This window comes from Pseudonaja textilis, chromosome 17 (assembly GCF_049901715.1).
Source record: "Pseudonaja textilis isolate UNSWEBS1 chromosome 17, rPseTex1.2, whole genome shotgun sequence".
In the NCBI taxonomy this organism is placed as follows: domain Eukaryota; kingdom Metazoa; phylum Chordata; class Lepidosauria; order Squamata; family Elapidae; genus Pseudonaja; species Pseudonaja textilis.
In genome coordinates, this window is record NC_142006.1 from 9,541,087 (window position 1) to 9,554,910 (window position 13,824).

At 47.9% G+C, this 13,824-nt stretch overlaps 1 protein-coding gene across 4 annotated transcripts in view; it reads left to right on the forward strand.

Moving 5' to 3' along the window:
- KCNT1 (potassium sodium-activated channel subfamily T member 1) overlaps positions 1–13,824 on the forward strand; it is a 55,014-nt gene that overhangs the window by 14,112 nt on the left and 27,078 nt on the right. The window contains exons 1-3 of one of the 4 annotated variants that reach the window (XM_087914655.1): positions 1,467–2,123; positions 9,871–9,912; positions 12,452–12,531. In XM_087914655.1, coding sequence (XP_087770781.1) covers positions 1,972–2,123; positions 9,871–9,912; positions 12,452–12,531 — 274 coding nt within the window. In that variant the 5' untranslated portion in view covers positions 1,467–1,971. Of the gene's footprint in view, positions 1–1,466; positions 2,124–9,870; positions 9,913–12,451; positions 12,532–13,824 lie in introns of those variants that run through there. The other 3 variants (XM_026712314.2, XM_087914653.1, XM_026712316.2) reach the window with 3 other exon arrangements.

Consider the following 13,824-nt stretch of genomic DNA (forward strand, 5'->3'; position numbering starts at 1 on the left):
CTTTCCTTCTTTCTTTCCTTCTTTCGTTCCTTCTTCCTCTTTCTTTCTCTCTCTCTCTCTCTCTCTTTCTTTCTTTCTTTCTTTTTCTTTCTTTCTTTCTTTCTTCCCTCTCTGCCTCTGAATCCTTCCTTCCTTCTTCTCTCACTCTGAATCCTTCCTTCCACAATGTTTTTTAGATAGATTACAAAATTCTACATTCTGTTTACCTTTACATAAAACAATTCCTTGTACACAACTTGGAGGGGTTTTAAGCTTCGCCCCTTTTCTTCCCCTGCAGTCCTAGCCTGAGCTTTGAAAACCACGCAAAGTCACGCTTTAGGCACGAAAACCAGCCGGGTGACTTTGGGCCAATCCCCGGGGCCTTTCGAAAAATCACCCTTGGGTAGCATGTGATTGGTGCGTAACTGCTGATTTCCCCCCCCTCCCTTCTCTTCTCCTCTCCCTCCTTTTTCTCTTTCTCTTCCCTTCTCTGTGACCCCTGACTTCCTCAGCCTTCTCTGCCCCTTCCTTCCAGTTTATTTTTCCTGCCCGTTTCAGCTTCTGGCTTGGGATCCTGGAAGCTGACAGGAGGCCAAAGAGAGAGACAGGCTGGTGGGAAACATTCATTAGACTAATTGCTGTGCCGAAGTCCTTTTGTTTGCTTGTTTGCATCTGATTTTTGGAAAATCTTTAGCCCCAGAGCTTGGAGAAAGCCACTGGCAATGGGCCAAGGAATGTCCAAGGAACCAAGGCTGCTGTCCAGGGTGCTGAGCATCGTTTCTTCTTTATCCCTTTGCATTTTTCTCCAGCGTCGAGTCAGGATGCTGCTCTGGGCATTTTCTGATTCATGGCTTCATGTGTCAGCTGCAGTCTGGTAGTGTATCCTTGTATTCATGCAGCAAATCCCCCAACTATGCCAAAGATCTAAAAGAAAACAGGCTGAGCTTAATTAGAATCGCTTTGCCATGCCCTCAATCTTTTCTCTTGTTCTGTAGCTGTCAAGGTCCCAAATCAAGAGTGACACAGGAGTTCTTTATTGTTTCACACCCATAGACCAAAGGAAATGGCAGAGGATCTTCTGCTTGATCGGGGTTGGACTAGAAGACCTCCAAGGTCCCTTTCAAGCCTATTATTCTATGTTCTCTTCCACAGGAATCTCTCCAGATTGGCAGCCTCACTTGGGAAAGACTAGATAAGGCTCAGAGGCACTTGGGGCGGGGTGGGGTGAGTCAGACCTGGCCCATTTGCGATCACGTAAGGAGTCCGAGCTACTTCCCTTCCAACTGGGATGGTCGCTGTCTCTCCAACAAATGCCAACTAACAGATGAACGCTTCTCACCCAGCGGGAGGGCAAGAAATGCCAGCCGGAAGGGGAAGGCCTTCTTAGAAAGCCCCTTTGAACTCGGCCTTTCGGAACCGTCTTAAAGAATTCATAAGCCGCAGGTCTATGCTAAATATTTCATCGCGAGGGAGAGGCAAGTGGCTTGCTTGGTGCACCGTTGGCAAGCGTGGGTTAAATGACCATCTGCCAGCAATTGGAAGCCAGTGCCGGGTGAAGCTCCTTCCAATCAGACTTTGCAGGAAAGAAAGAAGGGAGAGAGGGAGAGAGAGAGAGAAAGAGAGAGGAGCCCAGGAACGTCGCCCCTCATTCCTCTCACTGATCATGTGCGTGGATCTGTTGAGCCTCCAGAAACGTTTTGTGCCTCTCCGTCGCTGTGCCGCACGGAGGGGGATGCAGCCCTGTCTTCCCCACTAGCATGGAGCCTCTACCAGACGGGGCTTGTTCCACTGCGCAGCTGTGTTGGGGTGTGTAGAGAGGTCTGGCTGTGTATGTGTGCGTGTGTCGGAGAGCCGGGAAGCGAGAGACGATGGTCCATGCCTCCATTGCTGAACTCCACAGCCCAGAATTGCGATGAGTGGAAGGCAACCTGGGGGGAAAAGTAAAGAGAGGAGCCGCCCTCCTTCCCTAGGAAACCCCCACCGCTCTACAAGATGGCCCGATCGAAGCTGAAGAAATCTCCCTCTGACAGCAATGCGCACCAGAAAACCATCCCTCCCTTGGCCACAAGCGAAGATGTGCCAGGCATCAGCCCCCTGTTGCCTGTCCGGCGGCTGGGATCCCTGGGGAGCGAGATGGGACACAGGTACCGAAGCCCGCGAATGGCCCCCTGCCCTCCCCCCCCACCCCCGTCCGAGCAAAAGGAGGCTGAACATAGATGAAAGATCGGGAAGACAGGAAGTCCCTTGCTGGATAAACCACCCCTGAATTGCTTTCTTTCTTTCTTTCTTTCTTTCTTTCTTTCTTTCTTTCTTTCTTTCTTTCTTTCTTTCTTTCTTTCTTTCTTTCTTTCTTTCTTTCTTTCCTTCCTTCCTTCCTTCCTTCCTTCCTTCCTTCCTTCCTTCCTTCCTTCCTTCCTTCCTTTGGAAAAACATTTTTAAAGGGTGGGCGGGGGGAAAGGCACCCAACAGAGGAACGCTTGTGAACAGAATCATCCTCATCGTGCGAGCGGGACTTCAGCCTTTCCCCGCCCAAGTCGATTAAAAAGCTGGAGGGTGAAAGAGGGAGAAAAGAAACCATGGTTTGTTCCCTCTCTCTCTTCCCCTGATCTCTCAGCTGGTGCTTTGATGCAGCATCTTTGCCAATGGGCGGGGGGGGGGGGGGGGGGGGGGGGGTCGAAGCAGGCTGAAGGAGTCCTCGCTTCCAACCACCCCCTGCTTGGACCCAGGATTCCCGGCCTTTGGCTGGGCGGTGTGAGAGGAGGGCGGAGAAGGGAGCACCACCAATCCACTGCAGCTGGAGCGCACTCACCATGCACAGGGACCCAAGACGGGGGTGGGGGGTGGGGGGAGGGAGGCCCGGCGTTTTCTTCGAAAGAAGTGGCGTGTGTGTGTGTGTGTGTGTGTGTGTGTGTGTGCCGGGCGTGTGTTTTATTTTGGTCGGCTTCTCAAAGAATATGCAGCCTGGTTCTGGAGGCGCAGAGCAGCAAAGGACTCCTCCTCCTCCTCCTCCTCCGTGCTTCTCCTCCTCTGCTCTTCTCCATTCCTGCCTCCTGGCCCCCTCCAGCCTGCTCAGCCTTCCCCTCCCCCACCTCCCCACCCCCACCAATCCTTCCCACGCCTTCATCCCACACAGTAGGGCTCTGTCACACGCCGAGGCGCACTGTGCTCGTTCCCCACCACCCCCCGCAGTTGCGTTGATGTCAAAAGAGGGTGTTGCTTAACATCCCCCCCCCCCGTGTTTGCTCCCCCCCTTCTTCTTTTGAAGGGAGGGGGAGATGAATCCCTCTGGAGCAAGAGGGGGGGCTCCTTTCCCCCCCCCCCGTGAATGTTTGGGGGAGGGGAGGTACGGGGGTGCCGCTGGCGAGATAAAGGAGGATGCAAGAAGCACCTGGGCCTTTAGCCGTCTTGGCCTTTGGTGTCGGTAGAGGCTTCGCAGCCCTTCAGGTGGATCCTCCTTTGTGGAAGAGAGAGTGGATGCGATGATCGTGAGCGGCACTTTCTCCGTTTCTTTTCCTTCCGTTCTCCAGCCAGGTTGGTGTTTTGCATTCGGAGGCATGTGCCCAAAATTGAGTTGGGTAGAAAGTTGGTTTGAAAACAGAACAATAGAATTGGAGGGGGCCTTGGAGGTCTTCTAGTCCAACCTTCTGCTCAAGCAGGAGACCCTCTTACCATGCCAGACAAATGGTTGTCCCGTCATTTCTCAAAATCCTCTGGTGTTGGAGCACCCACGACTTCCGAAGGCAAACTCTTCCACCGATGGATAGTTCTCACCGTCAGGAAATTTCTCCTTAATTCTCGGTTGGCTCTCTCCTTCGTTACTTTCCATCCGTTGGTTCTTGTCTTGCCTTCTGGTGCTTTGAAGAATAAGGTCGACCCGCTCGTCTGTGGGACAGGCCCTCAAATATTGGAACGTTGCAGGTCTTCTCCTTGGATGTCTTGGTGTGGCCACAGAACAGGAAGCAGAGGAATCTCGCAAGAGACTCATAGCCCAGTAAAGAGCCACTTGCCTAACAAGCATCCTGTTACCTGGGTCTCAGATCCGTTAACCATCTTTGAGCCTAAAGTGTTGTGGGAATCCTATCCACGAGTCTGCATGGTTAGTTGATGGTCCAGTCCATTACACAAACCCAGAGAATTGGACCAAAAGAGTAAAACCTTTGCCAAGTTGAATTTTATTCCACTCTTCTTGATGGCAGGAAGAAGCAGCTTGCTCTCACCTTCTTGCAAGTCCAGCCTACAACCCTGAGATTTCCTGGTATCTCATAAAAACTCGATCCTGGTTAGCTTTTTGAGGTCGGTTAAGGTAGTTCCAGTGATGGCTGTCTAGTTGGGACAATTGTCGGCCTGACTTTTTTTTTTTCTTTATCTGGAGGACTTTATTGTCCATGGCATAGAGGATGAAACCTGTCCTCTGTGCTGATGTTGTTGGACACAATCCAGCAACATCTGGATGTGCCACAAGTCTCTGTTTGCTGCTGAATCATGCATCTGCTGAAGCTGGAAGGAGCTTCTGCAAAAAATGAGGGGATTGGAAGTGGTAGGGCTCACGCAGAATCAATACTGAGCTGCTCGTCTTCCAAGAAATACTTCGCTCATTCCGTTCGAGTATCTTAAGAAAATAACAGAGCTGGGAGGGGCCTTGGAGGTCTTCTAGTCCAACCCCCTGCTGAAATGTCTTCAAAGAAAAACCAGAAAGTCCAGTTGCCTCTTTAAAAAGGCACTTTTGGGACAACCAGGACTTGGATGACCGGGAATCTCCATAGACATTCCTCACAGCCAGTGTTTCAGGACTGCAGTGACTTTCCGTAGAACCCAGGCTGGACAAATATAATTAAGTCTGGAAAATTAAGAGCGGCTTAGTTTCAAGGTTTATCAGCTGACTTTAAACCACTCCTCTGTGATTTAAACTTCAAACAACTCTCCTCCTCTGAATTTAAACCACCACATGCTAAACCAGAGAACACGTCCCAGTTGTTTGCCGTTCTGGGTGAAACCTGGAGGGACAAGCCATCATCGGCAGCCTTGACCCTTGGTGGATGGAGAGAATGGTTCCTCCCATGTGAACGGACGTAGAAACTCTCTCTAATTAAGTCAACCTGGTCGTAGAAGAAGAGGTGGCAATGATTCAGAAACTGGTTTTGGCCCGGCCTCGCCCCTCCTTGAAACTCAGTGCAAGTCGGCTGAGCTTTCGGGAAGCTTTGGACATGGTGTCATTTGGGCAGGAGAGAAGAGGGGGCCGGACTGAATGGACACCTCTGCAAGGTATCTAACGCATACCTGCCGCCAACCGGGATGTAGATGTTACTCTCTCCCGCCAGAAAGGGAAGAGAAAGTAATCTTTTCTGAGTCTGGGAATTGGGGGAGTTTCTGCGGGATTCTTTTTAGCCTGCCGGGAAGGGAGGATAATGTTGCTATTCTTTTTAGATTTCTCCTGTCCCCGTCAGAGAAACCCATTGATTTTTCAGATGTAACATCCTACAAAAGACACATTAGCTGTGAACTGCTGAGCTGTGCAATTTCACAGCCAAGGGGTTATTGCTTTCATTTGGACAAAAGCATAGAGCAAGAATGAAACTTCCTTTTGTTCTGGAATTCAGGATAATTCTTGGGCAGCCCTGTGACATATTTCCTTCCTCCTTCCTTCCCTCTCCACCCATCCATCATTGTGCTACCAAAAAAAGAAAACCATAGTTAGTTCAAAACCTAGTTCAGACTAGGATGGAAGCACAAATGTTATTAAAAGGGAAGTTAAAAGAAGGGACCATTTTGCGGTTGCCCTAAATTTCTATTTTTTAAACGAATCCTTTGAGCCCCTGAGAGCAGTGGGGATTGTGTGGCATCCACTAAAGGCACTCAGGGCAGAGTCAAAAGTCCTCCAGAGAGACAACTGGGAAAGAAGGCACCCTGTTCAGGACATAAATCGCTCTGCAAGGCTCTGGGTTGAAAGGCCTTTTAAAAGAGGCGTCCTCTCCTGCAGCATCGAACAAAACTTTGCAAGCATCCAAGTGGAGCCTGGAGCAGGAGAGCCAGGCTGGTCTGTGGCAGCCAAATTCCAGAATAACTGAGTTGGAAGGGACCTTGGAGGTCTTCTAGTCCAGCCCCCTGCTCAGGCAGGAAACCCTATACTATGCCAGACAAATGGTTGTCCAGTCTCTTCTCAAGTGGTTCCACTAATCAATTGTTCTCACTGTCGGGAAATTCCTCCTTCGTTCTGGGTAGCTTCTCTCCCTGGTTAGTTTCCATCCGTTTTCTTCTTGTCCTGCCTTCTTGGTGCTTTGGAGAAGAGCTTGACCCACCCCCTCTTCTCTGTGACAGTCCCCCAAATGTTGGGAGATTACTATCATGTCTCCCCAAATAGATCCCCAGTACAAACTGATCATGTGGGTAAAAGGGACATCGTGGGGACCCAGCAAAACCGAAGTCGCTGCCCTGGCGTGTCTGTGCTGTGGTTCAGTGAGAGGTGGGGAAAGGGGCTTGAGAAGGGGGCAGCCGTGGCGGCTTCAGTCCCTTGGAGACTCCAGGACTGTTCAGAAAAAAAAGAATTGGGGGGAAACATCCTGTATTTGAAGCTGGAAACGTTCCCATTCTCTGCCCCCTCCAGGCGCTCCTGCTGAGCTCAGCTTGCAAAGAGTGCCTTGCATAACCCTCTGGGGTTTTGTTTCCAAAGGCTGCTTAAAATTTCCCGTTACCTCCTTCCTCCCAAGAACGACCTCTAGGTGGTTGGAAACTGAATTATGATTTAATAATCATCTTCGTGGTCTGAACTCCCTCTGCCCTGAGCCACTTAGCAGCAAACCAAGCTTTTCCGGATTTCTGGCGTGCAAATTCATCGGGAAACCCCCAGAAACGTCCAAGGGTGAAGTCTGAGCGCAGCATTTTCACCCAGGGGAAGCGAAGGGCTGTCCCAGAGAAGAAGGGGTCGCCTTGACCTCCAAAGCTCCGGACGCAGCAGGTGGGGCGTCATTAAAGAGGACCAAGGAGGAATTTCCAGCAGTGAGCACCATTCCTTGCCTTTAGAAACAGGGGGGGTGGGGGCTCCGTCACGGGAGGTTTTCAAGAAGAGACGGGACAACCAGTTGAACAGGGTAGGATGAGGTTTCCTGACTGGAGCAGGGGGTTGGACTAGAAGACCTCCGAGGTACCCGCCAGCCTATGCCTCTATATTGTAACCCTCAAGTGAGATTAGCTGAACAGAGGAAGGAGTCCTTATTGGTTCCTGTGTGAGGTGTCCTTCCTTCTGGAAAAAGGAAGAAAGAAATTGGATCTTCTGGTTTATTCTTGGTTCCTCTGCACCTTCCTGCGTCCTTCGACATGAATGACAGAAAAGGGACTTGGGCAACCTGTCCATCACTTGCATACTCACTCCTGACTTGATTCTGGAAACAGGAGGAAGCAGTCAGGTGGGAAAGAGCAGGCTCACCTGTGAGAGTCCGAAGCACAAGAGACTCCTTCTCAACTAATGGGTAGCCCCTGTTTGGAGTTAGATACGGGTCAACGGAATTCAAGAGAGGTTGGACTTAGTCCGCTTGTGGCTACGTGGGGATTCTAGGCTGGTTCCTCTTTTGACTCCACCCCCCACATTCTCTCCTTCCTTGTCCCGCAGAAACAGGTTCGCTGCATGCCTAAGTCTTTTATCACGTCCCTTCTGCCTGTCGTGTCCTTCCTCCCCCTTTCTCCTCCTCAAGGCTTTCTCCCCATTTCACGTTCCTGCGAGCTAATTTAACACATGCTTCTTAAATTGGTTCTGAGCAGCTTTTTTTTTTTTAACTATCTGAGTGTCTTGGAAGCAATGGACTGAATCTGGCTCAGTGGCTTGTGTCTATTGGATTTGCCCAAAGAAATAAGAGTTTCCTACTGGAGCCACAGAGCGGGAAGGAAAACACCACCAGTGCAGGATAGCAGAGGAAGGAAAGGCTCAAATTGGGGTTAGTGCAGACCCTTCGGAGATGCCTGCTGGTGTTACATGCGGAAAGGCCTAGAGAGATTCTCCGTCATCCCAGGTCCTGGTTGTCTCAAAGGTGCTTTTCCCCGGAAGACATTTCGCTTCTCACCCAAGAAGCTTCTTCAGTTCTTCAGTCAGAACCGAGTCTGGCTGCCTTTTGAAAAAGCACTCTGGGATATATACAAGAAAAATTGGTCGGAAAGGGCAGCGTTAGCAAACGTCGGCTCACGCTTGGGAATCAACGGGACTTATTGGGCAACCATACGGAAATGTGTTGCCTTGGGTTTCCTTGGAAATTCTCAATCCAGTTACAACTCTCCCCGACTGGCTCCTGTTCTAGTCTGTCTTTGAGGAAATGTTGACTCTGAAGCTTCCTTGACAAGATCTTTATGAAGCTGGTAGCCCTTCCACCCTCTTCTTTCTAGGGCCGAGAGGGACTGGATGCCTCAGGCAGGACTAGAACTCACAGTCTCCTAGTTTCGACCCTGGCGCCTTAATCCCTCCCCCAAACTGGCTCTCTTAGTACTCACGATGAACAAGCCCCAGACGTGGACACTGGGCCACACGCAGCCCTTGAGAAATCTAACATTTTCTGGAATACTCTTTTTAGATTGATCTTCTACCATTAAGACTGCTCTTCTCTCTCTGTGAGTCTCCATTTCTCCTCCTTCCCTTTTCTCTCCCCCCGCCCTCCATAGGCTCAACATATAAAATTTAAATGACCTGCTTGCAGAAATAACACAATTGTTAAATAAACACACACAAATGTGCACATGCTTCTAAGACGAAGCTCTTGGTTCTGGGGTGGGGAACTTGCAAATGAGCGCATGCTAAATAAACTTGCTCCTCTGTAGGTTATCACAGTTTTACATGTTTATTTGCAAGGAAGTCTCACTGCACAAAACAGAGCTGATTTGTAGTTCGAAGCGTATAAAGCAACACTGCAAATTTTAATAGAGTTCACTTAATGACCAATCTAGATACGCACGCATAAGTAGAGAGAATGGCTTTGCACTGCTCCAGAGTTCTTCTTTCTGGTTGACCGGGAGATTGAATTAAACAAGAAAGAATTAAATTTTTCTAATTTGGCATCGTTCCTTTCCCTTGTGGCTTGGGCAACTTTATGATCAGTTCACAAGGTTCCTCTGGTGGTTGGCTCTCAAAATGAGCATTTTGTGTCAAACTCAACTCCTTAAGGCTTCGTTGGGGTGTTCATGGTGACATCTGTGTTTCTTAGTACAAAGCTGTAGACCCTTGTCTTCTTCTGGGAAACTTTCTCAATGTCCCAGTCTGGCCTATAATTTCCTAATCAAAATATTTCCTTTCAAAATATTAGCCAGCTTAATGGAAGGGGAAGCTACAAAGGCTCTACCCCGTTTCATAATACGTGGCTTTCTTAATAGTGCGTCTCTTCCATGTAAAGTAGGGAACCTCGCAGTGTTTTTGAGTTTTAGACTTTGGTACATTCATCCTTAACTAGCTACAGGCAGTCCATGACTTATGACCACAATTGAGCCCCAAGTTTCTGCCGTTAAGTCAGTTTTATGGCCATTTTGCTACCTTTCTCTGCCACAGTTGTGAAGCGAATCACTGCAGCTGTTAACTTAGTAACATGGTTGTTAAGTGAATCTGGCTACCCCGTTGATGTTGCTTGTCAAAAGTTTGCAAAAGGGAATCCCGTGACCCCAAGGGGACACTGCAACCGTTATAAATACGACTCAGTTACGAATTTGGGTCGCATAAAAATGCTGCAATGGTCGTAAGTGTGAAAAATAGTCTGACGTCACTTTTTTCAGTGCCCTTGTAACTTTGAATGGTCACTAAACAAACCATCGTAAGTCGAGGACTGTCTGTATACTGCAAATGTCCAGAAATCCCTCTCTCTTTTTTTGTTGGTTGGTATGTGTGTATTTTTTTCTCTTAATATTCCTTATGCCCTGTGTTCTTAGGCCACATAATGAAGATTTCAGCATGGATTCCTCGCTTTCACAGTAAGTTCGCTTCAAACAACTGCATGCACTGGGCAATGTGGCGTTGGTGCTCTGGGAAAGGATGACTTGCGGCTCTCCTTGAAGACTTAAGTTGGCTTGAAAGTTGGCTTCCCTTTGCAAGAAACGAGCAGGGTGGGAAGCGTAGTTCTCTGAGAAGAGAGACTTGCAGGGCTTGTAGCGAATTCTGCTCACCTCTGGATACGGTTCCTGTGGAGTATTTAGTTCAACAGATAATGTCCGGTTAGTTATAATGGCTCTCTCCAGAATTTTGATGATCAAAGGACATCAGGATGGTGGCATTCCTATTTTCAATCTCTGTCAGTTTCATATATTTTCATCGCTGATCCTTTGTGTCCTGTTTGTTGTGTTTGCTAGGGGAAAAAATGTCCCAGCGTTCGGTATTGAACGAAGTACACAAATTTACAGTCATTTGATTCCCCCCAAACGAGACCTTTTTTATGTGGACTGTCTCCTAAAATATTGATTGTGGTGGATGTTTTCCTTAGCTGAGAATGATTGCAAAACTGAAAGAATCACTGAAAGAAGAATAAGGTTAAGAAAGGAGCTGCTTTCCCCACTTGATCAAGCAATGAGGTCGGTGTTCAGAGAGTTTTTAAAACCTGCAGCTAAATTCATCAGGCATTCTCAAGGATTGTAATTGTGTTTTCTGGGGGAAATCACCAGCAAATGGCAGCTTCCTTTCTTCGGGCTCAAATATAACTATTCTCTTTGTTCCATTTTCTCCAAAAGGCAGTATTCTTGATTAAAAATGGATGAAATGGGAAAAAAGCAAAAACGTTGCATTTCTAATCAAGTTCCTGTCTCTGTTTTTCCCCCCTAAACTCAGCGTCTTCCATTCTGTTTTGCCCATTTAAAACGTGTGTGTAAAATGTGTTTTCTTAACACATATATATCCCTTGCTAGTTTTTCTCTAATGTGTTTGGCGTGCAGAAGGATATTTTGCTGTGGACTTAATGGACTCAGTCTTACACATATTTTGTGGTGGTCTACAGAGAAGTTGAATCAAACATCACCTAAAGATCCTTAAGGGACGTTCATACAACATACTAAATTCAGTTATGGTTAACCTTGGTTGGTGGGTTGTGGTTTTTCTAGTGCAAGCCCAGCTTATTGAGAGAGCGTGTTGCTTTGTGCGAACCGAGAGATCTGGTAACTAGGACTGAGTGTGCGGAATGAATGTAAGCTTTGGCGTTCATCGCACCCTTGCAAAAAGTAGATGTCAGTGTGCAAGTGTGTTCATCAATTTTTAAAACAGGAAGGCCTTAAAGTACAAAGAGCATATTTCTCTTGTCTCATCCAAGAGGAGTGAGATAATCTTGCTGTATTTGCAAAACTATCTATCGAGCCCTTTTGCTACTGCTATCTGTATGCATTCAGGTTTTCATTCTGGTGTGGAAGAGGAGAGAAGGGGAGCGGGAGAGGAGAGGACAGGAGAGTAAAGTAGAAGATAGTGGAGTGGAGTGGAGTGGAATGGAATGAATGGAACGGAACAGAATAGAATAGAGAACAGAACAGAACAGAACAGAATATTTTATTTGGTCAAGTGTGGTTATAGAATTAGAGTTGTAAATAAGGGATGGGACGTGACTTTTCCCCTTCTATTCATAAGGCCACTTGGGAATGTTCAGATAAATGAGTGAACCACAATTCAAAATGAAACAGCTTGTCATATCCTGAGAATTCTTAACCAAAACAGTTATTTGCATTGTTTTTTTAAAGTTGATTTATTTTCCTTGTCTTGCGATATGTGTACATTTTGATCATAACTAATGAGCTTGTGTTCCATTTTGCACTGATTAAAAAAACAGGCTTTCTTTTTTCTTTTTTCTTTCAAAGAACTACTTTTCTCTCTTGGTTGTTTGAGCACCACCATTAGCAAAGATAACAATGATTAATCTTCCAGATTTAATTCCAGAAATTAAAATGTAAAAAGTGTCATGGTGCTTAGCTCTATGGAACATCTTTCTTAAAGTTCTAAGTACCACGGTGCATTTTTTCCTCCACAAAAATTGCACAATGGTCAGATTAGAGGCTTGGTTTAACCAAAGTTTTGCATCGTTTTATCCCTTTTTTTGGTGTTCCTTGGCCACACATACCTTGACAATGTTCACCCAACGTGTTATTCACACCATGTGCTCAGCTGGGTTTATTTAAACTTGGTTAGATTTTTGGGGGGTGGGTGGGAGGCTCAGTTGCTGTGATTGGGTTCATTTATAGTTCAGAAGCCCAGAATGTGGGTTAACTAAATTACCAGTTGTGTAAATAGAGCCACTTACAGCGTCTTTCAACCTGACACCGTTTTGCCTGCTGCCCTCCCCAAGTGTAACGATTTCTCATCAGTGTTTGAACTCAGAAGCGTTTTGAGAGAGAATGGCTAAACAAGAGTGTGAGAACAACGCATCTCATCCCTTGTAGATTCAATCTCGCCTCCGTCACTTGAGACGAAATGTCCAACGACACAATTGGGATCTGAAAGGAAATCTCACTTGTTCTGATTTTTCCCTTCTTGTCCTGGCAGGGTTGAAGTGGAGTTTTACGTGAACGAGAACACCTTCAAAGAACGTCTAAAGCTCTTCTTCATCAAAAACCAGCGATCAAGTAAGTGTCAAACCAATTCACGGTGCATCGATCATTGATGATTTGATTTGCTCCCACAAACCTGAATGTGATTTGTTTGGGTCTGAGTTAGTGTCAGGTCCAAAGCCAAGAATGACATAATTCTTCCAAGCTGAGTCCTTTATTGCAGTGGCCCCAAACCTTTTGGGCACCAGGGACCCAGTTCCATGGAGAGAGGATCTTCTGTGGACTGGAGGAGCGTGGTTTCACGGGCTGCTTGCATCCTGCGCAGGGGGCTCTTCGCTTGTTCGTGCAGATCGGTTTCCGGCATGCTGCAACCCAGTGCCAGTCCACCGACCGTGGGTTGGGGGCCCCTATTTTATTGTTTCACACCCATAGACCAAATCTTGCCAGACTGAAGACTCCACTCTGTGTGTTCTAACCCAGTTCCCCAAACACAACAAACCCTCTGATGTGAACTCGAAAGGGTTCCGTTATTAGGAAATGCCGGCAGCCCAGCCAAAAGTTTTCCCTGCAGGCTGACAAGTCCATCTGGCCGGAAGATGAATAGTTGTCTGCCACATCTATTCGTCTCTGCCCCCTGCCTTTCATCCCCAGAGCTAGGGTGGGGCTTTGCGAGCAGTGGTGACTCTTCCGTCCCAAGGACCGGCCCATAGATTTCCACTGCTCTCCTCTCCTCTCCTCTGCCTTCTTTATCAGGCACTGGACCCAGCTGTTCCTCCTCTTCCTCATCAGCCACCTTCAGACCTGGGGGCTGTTGACTCTCCATCTGAGGGCTGATGGACGGCCTAGGCTCTGCCCCTCTCCCTCTCCCTCTCCCTCCCCCCCACTCTCTCTCTGCCAGCTCCATTCCCTCTTCCCCCTTGGAGCTCTCAGGTTGCCTTCATGCTGACCCTGACTCCCACGCCTCCTCCTCCTTCTCTGATTCGGCTGCTGGAGCGGCTGGCAGCCAACAGGCCACAACTAACAGATAACAGATAATCAGAGTCGGAGGGACCTTGTAGGTCATCTAGCCCAACCCTCCCGCCCAAGCAGGAGAGGAGCTATTTCTTTCACATAGGCTACATCCAGGCTGAGTTGTCTCTTAATCTTCCGGGATGTAGCCCCTACCTCCTGGGGTCCACCCCCTCACCAAGTTAGGGTCTCTTGCCAAATTTATTGATTTGGTTTGGAGACCGGCAACTTCCAAAAGACATCAACGCCTTATCTGAATTATTTTCCAAGCCCTGACCAGCCCCAAGGCTTCTCATTTCGTGTTATAAGCCGCCGTGTCCTTTCCAGCTTTCTTTTGTGGCATCTGCCCGAAAAGTCTTG